Source organism: Sapajus apella, unplaced genomic scaffold (genome assembly GCF_009761245.1).
Source record: "Sapajus apella isolate SASKATOON/1434 unplaced genomic scaffold, GSC_monkey_1.0 scaffold92, whole genome shotgun sequence".
In the NCBI taxonomy this organism is placed as follows: Eukaryota; Metazoa; Chordata; class Mammalia; order Primates; family Cebidae; genus Sapajus; species Sapajus apella.
In genome coordinates this window covers 7,103,034-7,116,332 of record NW_022437032.1, presented here as the reverse complement: position 1 = coordinate 7,116,332, position 13,299 = coordinate 7,103,034, and the positions used below count along the sequence as shown (strand labels likewise).

The following is a 13,299-nucleotide window of genomic DNA, read 5'->3' as shown; positions in this document are numbered from 1 at the left end:
GAAGTGCTTGGATTAAAGGCGTGAGCCACCACACCCAGCCAGAGTATATTTTGTTTTTACAAAGGGCCACAGAGTGGATGAGGCCACCACAGGAACAAGTCTAGATGAAGAAAAGACCGAAGGACTAAGCCCAGGGCCCATCTTTCCTCAGAGGTCCCGGAGATGAGGAAGCAGCAGAGGAGACCAAGATCAAGTGGCTAGAGAGCTGGGGGCAAAGGTGGCAGCTGCCCCGAGACAGGGTGTGTCCCCTGCAGTCAGCCCCAGGATGGTCCCCCACTGCACACACCAAGCCCCCATGGGGCCCAGCCCAAGACTGGATGCTCTAAGCGGGAGAGCCTGGGTCTGTCCTGTTCACGGCTATGGAGAGCAAGCAGGGACACAGATGTGTGCATCACCAGGAAAAACTGAGAGGATTAGTGACAGTCAGGTCCCCCGCCAGGCACTTGCCAGCTGTGCACCAGGGGCATCCCCCTCAACCTGAACCATTTCCCTGGCAACGTGAATGGAAAACTCAACAAAGTCTGAAATGCCAAATGTCTATCCCAGGCCTGGGTCAAAGGGTCGAGATAGGCTGTTCTGGCTATTCTTAGGCAATGTTCAAGTTCAGCTTTTGGGGGCTGTTCCCAAAAAGGCTTTCATTCTCGCCTCTTCCCTCTTCCTACCCAGGCTCCTTGACCTTGTGTGCCCACGCCGAGTGGGAGTTCAGCTCAAACAAGGGAGCTCAGAGGGCGGCAGGGACCCTTGCAAGGGCGTCTGAATCTGGAGGGGCCAGAGGGGGTGGGCTGGGGGTTTGAGCTCAGCTGCTTCAAGTTCATGGGATCATCTTTGAAAATCCACTGGAAAATGTGACAGAATGGAGGCACTCCGGAGGTGGGGGGCAGAGTTCCCCTCAGGCTGGGTGTTTGCTGATGCAAATGTTCCTGCTCTGGGTGCCAAAGGCCGGGCACACTGAGCAGATGTGTCAGGCAGGGAGCAAGGCATGGCCCACCAGAGTCTAAGGCCCAGCTTGCTCTCTCCCGAAAAGCCTCCCCAATCTCCTACCCAATAAACACAGCTAGAGCGCAAGTGGGCAGTATCAACAGCCGCCTGGTCAGGGGAGTGACCGTGGCCACCCCATCGCCATTTTCTACAGGCCATTTCCTCCATGGGTTGTTGGGCGGTTCTGTTCTCCTGGGAATCCAGAACCCAAGAATCCCACCAGACCAAACTCTGGCCCCTGTGGAAATGGGAACAGGCCTCAGAAATGCCTGGACCTCATGTCAAGCTGAGTCCACCATACACACCTTCCAGCCCCACTGTCTGTTAAAACATGTCACGGAAGCTGCAGCTACAAGTGCCTGCTGGAACCCGGACTTACGAAAGATCTAGAAATTAAACCTCAGTTCAGCTCTGGGCTATGGCTGCTGGTTTTTCTTATGGGTCAGATGTTCAAGGTTTTGAAACCCAGAGGAGAAGCAGACCAGCCACAAAACACAGGGCCACCGACCTCTTAGACCCCACTTAGGGAACTGAGAAGGGCAGCGTCGCTGATACCCAAGCACTGGCAGTTTGACTCCCCAAAATGCTTCTCAACAGGCAGCACAGCCACGTGGTTAGGGGTGGACCTCTGGAACCAGAGTGCCCAGGTTCTAACGGTGGTTCTACTGCTTATCTACTGTGTGTTCTTTTCTCTGTGCCTCAGTTGCCCCATCTCCAAAATGGGGCTAATCACAGTGCCTACCTTGTTGAGTCACTGTTAGGACTAAGTCCATGCTTACTCATCATAACAACCCCATAAATACCATTAACAGGAAGCCTATGCTTCAATGAGAAACTGAGGCACAGGGAAGTACAGTGACTTGCCCAAGGTCACACAGCCCATAAATGACAGAGAAATTCAAGCCCAAACTGCTTATGGCTGCAACGCCTGGCTCTCACCCAGGAGTCAGCACGTTTTTGCTATAAAGGGCCAGACGGTAAATATTTTAGGCCACGTCCACTCTGCTACATATTCTTCTGGGGTTTTGTTTGTTTGAACAATCCTTTTTAAAAAAGCATAAACACCATTCTTAGCTCATAGGCTGTACAAAAACAGACCATGGGCTGTATTTGGCCCAAGGTCACAGTTTTGCCAATCCCATGTCTAACCACTACAGTACACCTCCTCTGGATGCTGGCAACTAACTCAAGTTTGAAAGACACACCACACAGATGAAACGAAGCACATCTGCAGGCCCGATGTGGTCCACAGGCTACCAGTTTGCAAGTTTCACCCAAAGCTTCTTCCACACCCAGGTGACGACCTGAACTACAGCATTTCCAAGACCTGTTTTGGGATCAAAGCCATGGTAAGAACAAGCACTGAAGTTCCTTTCGAGATTGCTGAGGGAGATCAACAGCAGCAGCGGGGCAGAGGAGGCATAGGAGAGCTGGGTCCCACCCCCACAGCTGCGCACAGCAAAGGCCTGTGTTCGTGGGCAGAGTTGATGGTCCCAGGGTCTGGCCCAGCTCAGAGGTTCCAGCATCACCCGCTTTCTCCAGCAGAAAACCAAGATAAAGAATGTCCTGGTGCCCTTTCCCTCTCCCTTTCCATCCAGTTCATGAAGCAAAAATATACAGGCCCCTGTAAGCAGGTGCACGAATGAGGCCCCACCAGCCAAATTAACCGCTCCCCCACCACCCCCGCCCCGCCCTGCAGGGAACCCGGAACACAGCTGCCTTCAGGACAGAGCCAGGACAGGCTCCAGCCAACAGCCATTTTGTTCAACCATTTCCAAGGGTTGACACCCTGGGCTGAGAGCAGTGGAAGGTGGAGAGCCAACCCCAAGGCTCAGGATCTGTCCAGCAGCTAGCCTGAAGCCTAGAATCAAGCCTTCTCCATCCCCACACAAGCAGCAAATCTTCCCTGGTTGGCCCATCCAAGAAGAAGCCAGGGCTGGCAGCAGGGAAGGAAACAGCAGGTGTATAGATGGCTGTGTTTGCCCAGCTAGTGCCTATGCCTGCCCTCACTCTGCCTTCCACAAACAGCTCAGACTTTGGTCAGGTGGGGTTCATCTGTCCTCACTCATGGCCTGTGGGACCCAGTGATTGGTTCAAGGTTGGAGCACATGACCCAAGTCTGAGCCAATTAGAATTCCCTTACTCAGAATGATTGGTTCAGGAGTGGAGCACCTGACACAGGTATCAGCCAGTCACAACACAACACTGCCCTACTCACTGTCATTGGATCAGAGTGGAGTGTGGGACCATGTCTCAGCTGATCAGAGCACAGCAATAGTGACTGGTTCGGGGTAAAGCACAGGTGATTGGTTCAGAGGTAAAGTGTGGGTCTATGTTGACTGGAGGATTGGTACATGCAAAGGCTTCATGTAATTGGTCTGGGTCAGAGCACATGACTCAGGCTCAAACCAACTGGCATATGACCTTCCCCTGGCCGCAGATGGCCAAAGCCAGGATGAATCCTTAGTAGAGCGGTTCTCTTTCCCGCTGACCTTAAACTTGAGAGGTTGTGAGGCCAGGAGAACCACAGCCACCTGCTGCCACACTGAAAATAAGCCTGAACAGTGGAAAGCAGAGTGAACAAGAGAGAAAGAGGAAAGGTCCTGGTTTAAATCCAGCCCAGCCTAAAGCTGACACTGCTGCCAGACTTCTCAGATACTTGAACTAACAGATTTTATTTTCTGCTGAAACCAATGGGTTTTCTGTCACTTCAAATGTGGGATAGTCTCACCTTAAGGAGGAGCGGGTACTTGCAGATCCTCTGGATCGGAGACAATAGGTAACCCTCCAAAGGGATGTCCGTGGTCTTCCGGCCTCCCAGAAGCATGCAGCTCTGCAAAGGGACAGGAGACCTTCATTAAATCCACCAAGGACAGCACAGGGACATGGCCACCCTCAAGCATGGGAAGCACTCTCAGAGCACAGCTACAAGCATCACTTGGGCAGTGATTTAGCAACCCCTAAGAGAAGTGAAAATGTACATCATCCACAACCAGCACAAAGCCCAGCGGGCCAAATCTTGCCTACTTCCCGTTTTGGTAAAGTTTTATTAGAAACACAGCCACATCCATTACACTGTCTGTGGCCCCCTACAAGCTACAACGGCAGAGCTGAGTTGTTACAAAAAAGGCCATATAGCAGCACCACCTAAAATATTCACCATCTGGCCTTTTACAGAAAAATTCGCCAATTTCTGGTCTAGAGAAGCTTTCACATATACACACCAGGAGACTCAAAACACAAGGCAGTTAGTTGGTGAGATCGTTCACTTATGCATGATGGGCACACAGTGAGCCCAAGGGATCCAGGATTGTGAGAGGCATGGCAGGGAAACATGTGGAACTCATGGTTCCTGCCAAACTAAAATGGGTTCTTCAGTTGGAGCCCCTCTGAAGGAGAGGACAGTGCCTGGAATGTGATTGAGAGCCACGTGAAACAAATGGCCACCAATGGAGGCTCCAGGAAGAGCTCAGGAGTCTTGGGAACTGCGAGCAGGTTGGGTGGCTGGGCTGGCCTTGGTGCATGGGTGGGCTTAGGGTAATGGCACCTGAGAATGGAAACGTCTCTATTTTTGTTTCAGTCTGTTTGAAGCGGATTGATACAGTGGTAGCTAGCTACGCAGCAGTGAAAATTAGATAACCAGTGCCACGTGGAGCAACATGGGTGAACCCCAAAAATATACTCTTGTGCAAAAGAAAGAAGGATAAGGAGGGTATTAAACCATTTATAGAAATCGTTTAAAGACACAGAACATAAAACTAGATGCTGTTAGATGGGCGCGGTGGCTCACACCTGTAATCCCAGCACTTTGGGTGGCCAAGGTGGGCGGATCATGAGGTCAGAAGTTCGAGACCAGCCTAACCAACATGGTGAAACCCCATCTCTACTAAAAATACAAAAATTAGCCAGGCGTGGCGGCGTGCACCTGTAATCCCAGCTACTCAGGAGGTTGACGCAGGAGAATTGCTTGAACCTAGGAGGCAGAGGTTGCAGCGAGCCGAGATTGTGCCACTGCACTCCAGCCTGGAAAACAGAGAGAGACTCTATCACCCAAAAAAAAAAAAAAAAAAAAAAACTAGGCACTGTTTATGGAGAGCATGTATGTAGTGAAATATAAAGACATGCATGGAAAAGGAATGCACCCAATTCCAGTGAGGGCTCCCTCTGTAGAGGGAGAGTTAGGGGTTGGAAAGTGAACTAGGACATCTTCAGCTGTTACTGAAGATGTCCTAGTTCTTTTCCTGGGGAGAGCGTACGCAAGTGCCGTCATAGGCAGCAGAGTTTTGGCTTGCAGAGTTAAAAAGTGCAGCTCTCTTAGGAATGAAATACCATTACCCTAACTCTCAGGCTTACCCCCAAGCTCCTGTCCACATGAATCAACTCAGCGTCCTCCATGTCAATACTTCCGCCCTGCAGCCCCCTTGCCTCTCTCGGCTCATTCCATGCCCCTTGTCTGGAACGTATTCTCTTCCCCAATAATAATTAAAACGATAACACTGCCATCATCCACTGCTAACAATAACCAAGAGCTAGTCATACGTCCAGAGGCCCCTGGGGCTCCTGGCCACCAGCCACACTGTTGACTGAAAACTATTATTATTCTCCTCTCAGAACTCAGACTCCTGGGGTTGGAGAGGTTTTGTCTTTTACTCCAAGACCACCCCAGAAAAGTAAGCCACAGAGCTGGGACCTAGAGCCAGGCAGGTTGACACAGTCTGGAATTGAAACCATGATGCCAGTGTGCCCTTACCCAAGCCCACTCATGCACCAAGACCAGCCCAGCCACCCATCCTGCTCTCAATTCTCAAGACTTCTTCCTCCTGGAGCCTCCATAGGTGGCCATTTGTTCCACGTGGCTCTCAATCACATTCCAGGCACTGTCCTCTCCTTCAGAGGGGCTCCAACTAAAGAACCTATTTTTGTTTGGCAGGAACCATGAATTCCGTGTGTTTCCGTGCCATGCCCCTCACAGTCCTGGGTCCCTCAGGCTCACTATGTGCCCATCATGCATAAGTGAATGAACTCACCAACTAAGAAGGAATGAACCACTAACACATCCGGCCATTCCTCCTCAACGCCACCCTGCAAAACTGGAAATGAATCCAGACTCTTGGGAAAAGGGATTCCCATCCTACCATGTATTCACTCATTCAACAAATACACATTGTGTCCTGTGTGCTGTGCACAGTTCCAAGCACTGAGGGGCTGTCAAACAAGACAAGTTCCCTGCTTATATTCAAGTGAACATCAGACTGTAAGAACACAAACCGTATGCCCACCACATGCTAGGCACTCGGCCTCATGCTTCACATACACATAAAGTTCATGCTGAAAGCCTAAAGAAGTAAGCATGGACCACTCTCCCCCTACCACACATGGGGAAACTGTGGCACAAAGAGCTGGCCCAAGTCTCAGAGCTATCTCCATTGCCTCTTGGGAATCACAATAGGCTCTGCCTGGAGAAGCAGAATTCTAGGGACCCCAGGTCGCAGCTCTAGCTGAGCAGAATGGCCCCCACCCGTGTCTACCCCTGGCACAGATGGGGGATTGAGGCTTCAGCAGCTGGGAGATGCCAGGCCCCACGCTGCTCACACTCAGGTCTTTGTCCTACGAGCCAGCGCTCGCCACAAGCTGCCCTGGTGATGTCAGCTCTGGGCAGAGCGCACGGAGCATGGGGGGTGGGGAAGGTGCTTTCTAGAAGCCCCCAGGGCTTGGAGGGAGAAGGACCCATTTTGTCCAGGATCAAGGAGTTTTCACAAGATTTTCACAGCCACCAATAACACTTTCCCACACACACACTAGGTTGTTGTTTCACTTTATTTTCTTAAAAAACAAAAAAAAAAACAGGCACAGGCACACACACAGAGCTAGCATTCACTATTCTCATTACATTTCAGGCACTATGGAAAGAACTTCTGAGAAGTCCTTAAATGCTTGAAATTTACAGAAGTGATTCAGGTGAGGCGTCCACCTCACAGTCTTCCCAACCTCCTAATGGCGGCACGTTCCTAAGCTGTCCTGAGTCCGCCTTTCTGTCCATGCTGCACCCCCGCCCCCCGCCCCGCTGATCCCCCCCTGACTTGGCACTTTTTTTTTTTTTTTTTTCCTGGACAGAATTTCATTTTGTCACCCAGGCTGGAGTGCAGTGGTGCAATCTTGGCTCACTGCAACCTCCGCCTCCCAGGTTCAAATGATTCTCCTGCCTCCGTCTCCCTAGTAGCTGGGATTACAGGCATGTGCCACCATGCCCAGCTAATTTTTGTATTTTTAGTAGAGATGGGGTTTCGCCATGTTGGCCAGGCTGGTCTTGAACTCCTGACCTCAGGTGGTCTGCCTGCCTCGGCCCTTCACAGTGCTGGGATTACCAGGCGTGAGCCACCGCGCCCGTCCCTGACTTAGATTTAAACACCATCTTTCTTTATACTGAAAATGCTCAGGTTTATCTCTCCAGTCCACCCTTCCCTAAACTCCAGACTTGAGTCTCTGCTGCCCACCCATCACCCCACCTGGACATAATGCAGGCATTTAAACCTCACGCATCCAAAAGGGAATGTTTGTTTCCCTCTTCTACCCTAGCCTGCACCCTCTTGGGAAAATGCAACTCCACTCTTCCCATTGCTTGGGCCCAAAACCCTAAAGTCATATTTGGCGCCTCTCGTTCATTTATATCCAACGTCAGTGACCATTTATATCCGAAGTCAGCTGATCACCAATTGTGTCAACTCAGGCCTTCAAGCTCTATGTGAATCCAACCACTTCTCCCACCACGACCAGCAACCCTGTTCTCAGACACCATCGCTTCCTGCCCGGACGCTGCAGTAGCCCTGTAGTTGGTTGAACAGTGGTCCCCAAAACGCCAGGCCCCCAAAAAACCTGAGAATGTAACCTTATTTGGAAATTGGGTCTTTACAGAAATACAGTAATTGGTTAAGACGAAATCCAACGACTCATGTCCTCATGAGGAGGGAAGACACAAAAGAAGGCCACATGAAGACAGAGGCAGAGATTGGGGTGATGCTGCCACAAGCCAAGGAGCACCGGAGGCTGCTGGAAGCTTCCAAAGGAAAGACAGGATCCTTCCCTGGAGCCCCGGGAGGGAGCAGCCACCATCACCTTGATTTTGGACTTATGGCCTCCAAAACTGAGAGAGAATTAATTTTGCTGTTTTAAGCAACCCCATCTGTGGCAATTGTCCTGGTCCCCTAGGAAATGCATACAAGCCCCTCCCTAGACCTATACTTCTACCCAGACACTTATGGCGGGGGGGCCTCTCACCATGCAAATTAGATCCAGTCATGCCTCTGCTCAAAACCCTCCCACGGCTTCCATCCCACTCAGAATAAAACGAAATATTCTCTAACGCAATGCCCTGAGCTCCAACGTGAAGGGATCCCACAGAGCAATCCCACGGACATCGTGCTGCGCAAAGGCAGCCCCACGCACACACATCCTGAACGATACCATTCATAGACGATGCTAGAACAGGCAAAACTAAGCTTCGGTAAGAGAAGTCAGCAGAGGGATTCTGGAGGCCTGGGGGCCATGACTAGGAAGGGGAAAGAAGGAAGCTTCTGGAGTGACAGGAATGTTCTTCGGTCTTGGTGATTCCATGCTGTAGATGTCTGTGAGCATTCATCATCCTGGGGTGCAATTCCTGCATGGACGCTATACTTTAATTCAAAAGCTTCTTGAAAATCTGATACTTAGACTAAGCAGAATGACTCACACCTGTACTCCTAACACTTTGGGAGGCCAAAGCAGGAGGATTCCTTTGGCCCAGGAGTTCAAGACCAGCCTGGGTAACATAGCAAGACCCCATCTCCACAAATTTTTTTTAAAATTAGCTAGGCATGGTAGTGCACACCTATAGTCTCAGCTTCTCAGGAGGCTAAGATGGGAGGATGGCTTGAGCCTAGGATGTCAAGGCTGCAGTGGGCCACAATTGTGCCACTGCATTCCCACCTGGGCAACACAGCAAGACCCTGTCTCAAAAAAACAAAAAACAGAACAAAAAATTTCAGACTCTTTCCACTGACTACATGCTCCTTCGTTACCTGGCTCCTTTCCATCTCTCCAGCCTCATCTCCTCCTGCTTTTCCTCTTACGGCCTTTACTCTAGTCACCCTTGGCCCTGCAATTCCTCAGACACACTCCTACCTCAGGGCCTTTGCACTCGCAGGTTCTCTATCTCTCTGAAATGTTACACGGCCCCCTCCCCTCTCTCGCTCTCCTCCACTTCATCCACACCTCTGTTTACATGTCACCCAAGATGCAGTTCTCCCAAAGACCAATCTAAAATAACAACCACCACCCTAACTCCCTCAAAACATCCTCTCATCCTGACTGTACATCCTCCGGAGAACTTTGTGTCACATCATCGCTGAAGTTTCCCCAACCAGAATGGCCTCTGTGAGAACAGGGACTTCTCTTGTCTTGTTCACTGTCAGATCTTTAGGACTTAGAATGATCCCTACCACATGGCAGGTGCTTACTAAGAAGTTGTTGGATGAGTAAATGAATAAATCATTCCTATTTTACAGAAAAGAAAACTGAGGCAGAGAAACATAAAGTCACTGCTCCATCACTCAGCTGGTGCCCAGCACAACATGGATGGAAAGCCAGATTCTGTCTGTTCCCAAAGCCTTAATGTCCCATAACAGACTCACAACAGTTCTTCTGCAGGTGGCCAAAAGCTGGGAGATGCCAGCAAGGAGGGAGACAGATGGCACATGTGCTGGCACCCCACGCATCCTCCCCTGCCCAGCCCAGCCCACCCAGCTGCTGCTAGGAATAGGGCGGTTTGACCCACCAGGAAGACTGCTTGAGAGAGGACGGAAGGAAAGAAAGGAAAGTCAGCCCTTCCCTTCCCACTCCCTGCCCATACCTTCCTGGCATATTCCTGCTTCCCAGGACCCAGCTGAACCTGAGAGAACACCCTCAGAGGGTGGGACCCTCGGCCAGGGTGCCCAGTGCCTGGGCAGCAGGAACTGTAATGGGGGGTGCTGTCTGCAAGCCAACAGGTCAATGCAGACATGTGGCCATTCCTATCTGTGTGGGGTCTGGCACTAACATGACTTCATCTTTACATTCTGCCCAGACTATTTTATGAATATAAGTGCAAACACAGAAATGTGAAGATGCAGATATCAGCTATGAAAAGCAATAGTCCTGAAAGCTTAATTCACTTGGGACAAAGATGGAAATCAGTAAATCAGTCCGCCAGTTTGCCCTTCCTGAGATGTTCCCTGGAGCCGGGCCAACCAACATGAACTCACTTGTGAAGGAAACATACATTTGGAATGGAAATTCTGGAAGTGCTTTGTTGGAGACTGTGTGTGAAGGAGAAGTACAATGAGGAATATTATTTTGTAGTTTAGCACTCTGAGAAGGTGGGTCACACTCCGTTGCTGTGTCAGTTAATTGTTCTACTTTCATGTGCTGAATTCAGTATGTGCCATTGGGAAAATAAACGGTATGGGGACGGGGAGATGTCAACGATTGAATGAGAGGGGATTCAGAGGTGAAGGACTGGGACTGAAACCCAGGAGAAGCATAACCACTTTTCAAGGATGGACCCCTTGAAACTCACTTAATATTCTGAAGTCACCAAAATCACCTGTGACAAAGACTATGCAGTGTCCCCTAATGTATTCTTCCACAGTAATAAATGGCTGCTCAGAATAAAGTCCACATTTCCCAGCCTTCCTTGCATCTACGTGTGGCCACGTGACTGAGTGCTGGCTAATGGGACGTGAGACGTGAGGGGAGGAGACGTGTGCAGCTTCCTGCTATGCCCTAGAAAGGAGAACTGTGTGCTTTCCATCCCACCCTCCCGCCACCTGCCACCTGGAATTAGGATGTGGTCAGAGGTCATCTGAGACCAGGTCAATGAGCACCATACCCTAGGGCCTTGGCCCCTGACACTGGAACCACTATACCAGCCCCCGACTATCTACACCTACATTGTTAACAAGAAAGAGAAAGAAGTGTCCATCTTGTTTAAACCACTGTTCTTTGAGATGTCTGCAACGCAGACAAATGTTTATCTTGACACATACACAACAGATAGTGGTCTAAAAGGCTCAAAGGAGATCACAAATGAGAATCCATTTGGTACATAATTGAGGCTCTCTACAAATGTAGGGAAGACCATCATAGATGTCTACAGTTTTCCTGACCAACATCCATTCCCAACTTAGCTGCATTCCCACAAATGCAAACCAACTGCCTCAGGGATCCACTCCACCCTTAGGCTCTGTGGCATGGGTAGATCTGACCCCACCCTCCTTCTCCAGAAGTGACCAATTGTAAAACCATCACCAATTACTCCATCTACAGCAATTGGCTCAGGGGTAGGGTTTTGAGCCAATGTGTATCAGACCTAGGATTTTTGCTGTTACTATGGGGAAAGGGAAGTTCTCTCTATCCTAGAGCTGCTCAGCTATCAGAGCCAAAAATATTCCCCAGCTGGCCTTTTATGGAAAAGCCATGCCGATCCCTGCTTTAGTGAGGAGATTACCCCAGCCAAGGAAGGGATTTGGCACCACAAGGCAGCAGGAAGTCCTCTTGTACCCAGAGATTCCCAAGGCCAAGACCAAGTGTGAGGGAGCACCAGGGCTGACAGGTCAACTTACCAAAAGGAAGGCACGCACAGTGGGGATCTTGTTCAGCTCCACCAGCAGCCGCAGGGCCTTCTCATGGTTGCTGCAATACTCCTCATACACGTAGAACTTGTCCTTCTGCAAGACAAGGACAGAATCTGTGGAAGGCAGGTCATAGTAGGAGGCAGGCGCCCTGAGATGTGCCAACTGTTGGGCTGGCAGGCTAGGGGGAAAGGACTACCCCAAATCGGGAGAGGCTACGGCAGGAGGGATCTCGAGTAAATCGGCTCCTCTCACTACCGGCCTCCCAGACTCCACTCATGCCCCACGGCTGCACCCAGGAGCTTGAATAACCTTTCAGGAAGCAGCATGGCCTGGGGGTCAAAAGTACAGACTCAAGAAGAGTGGCCTGGGCTTGCACCATGGCTCTATATTTCCTGTGAACCTGGGCAGGTTACCTGACTTCCCTGTGCCTCGGTTTCCTCATCTGTAAGGTAGAGTTAAGAAAAGTCCCTAAGTCGGAGTTGTTATGGCTGAGGGCTAGCTCTGCTGACCTCCAGACACTCCTGAGCCAGAGATGGACTCAACCTAAAGGTCACCTATGGGTCACCAGATCCAGAACCATCAGTCAGGGTTTTCAGAACTGGAAGAGACAGGAGCCTTCCTATCAGGAGGCTCTTAACTGAGCATTCTTGGTTCCAAATGGTTCACAGAACCCACCAAACCCTAAACAAGGATGCTGTGGGTGAGGCCACTGGAGGAGGAAGGGCTGCAAGGCCTCAACCCTGGGCTAGGGGTGGCGGTGTGCAAGAGACCAAACAAGCTAAGGAAGGAAGAGGTGGGTCCACAAGGCAAGGAGCTCATCTTGTTTCTAAACAAGCCCCCAGATGGCTTTCCGATGGGAGGCTGCAGGAAATAGGAAACCAAAGAGAAGGGACGATGGATGGGTTTAGAATTAACAGGCATCCCCAGCCCACCCCAGCTCCCTCTGGGGGCTATGTGTGCATAGTCTGAGCAGACACCTAGAGCTACAAAATGTCTTCACGGTCAGTGCTGATGGCCAACATAGAATACATACCCAGCACACAGCACAGGCTGCAAGCTGCTCTCCTGGAATGTGGGTGAACTCAATCACCCCTCGTGACAGCCTTACATGGTAACTACTGTAAGAGACTCACATACCCATGACAAAACCAAGGAAAAGTGGCTTGCCCAGGGTCTCACCGCTAGTGCAGTGGCAGAACCAGGACTCAAACTCCCTTAACCCCAGTGACAATGTCAGCTCAAGGTCATGGAATAGGGTAGGGATGGGAGTGGGAGGCAAATACTCAGGGTACAAATCTCAAGCCACAAATCCAGACTAAGCTGCATCCAAGGGGCACTGCACGAGAATACTGAAGGGCACAGAGAGACTCCAGAAACCCAGTTCCACACTCCCTAAGTCGAGGGTGTCCCTGGGCAAGCGCTTCACCTCCCTATGCCTTGGTTTCCCCAACTGCAAAATGGACATCATAACTGACCTCCAACACTTAGGAGGATTAAATAATAATATATGTAAAATGAGTAGAACGGTGTCTGGCACACAGTAAGCATCATACAATACTTCAAAGTACCCTACAAGTATTAATTACAAACATAATCAACAAACATGGATCAATGGGGGAAAATATCAGACAAACCATGTTACAATTACCCAAAGTGCACACCCATACACACACAC

The 13,299-nt window shown here is 50.4% G+C and overlaps 1 protein-coding gene across 2 annotated transcripts in view; it reads right to left on the bottom strand.

Moving 5' to 3' along the window:
• Positions 1-13,299, bottom strand: part of PREX1 (phosphatidylinositol-3,4,5-trisphosphate dependent Rac exchange factor 1) — a 204,789-nt gene that overhangs the window by 98,205 nt on the left and 93,285 nt on the right. For both annotated transcript variants that reach the window (XM_032256051.1, XM_032256050.1), the window contains exons 4-5: positions 11,613-11,717; positions 3,710-3,811 (exon numbers count right to left, since the gene is read on the bottom strand). In XM_032256051.1, coding sequence (XP_032111942.1) covers positions 3,710-3,811; positions 11,613-11,717 — 207 coding nt within the window. The remainder of the gene's footprint in view (positions 1-3,709; positions 3,812-11,612; positions 11,718-13,299) is intronic.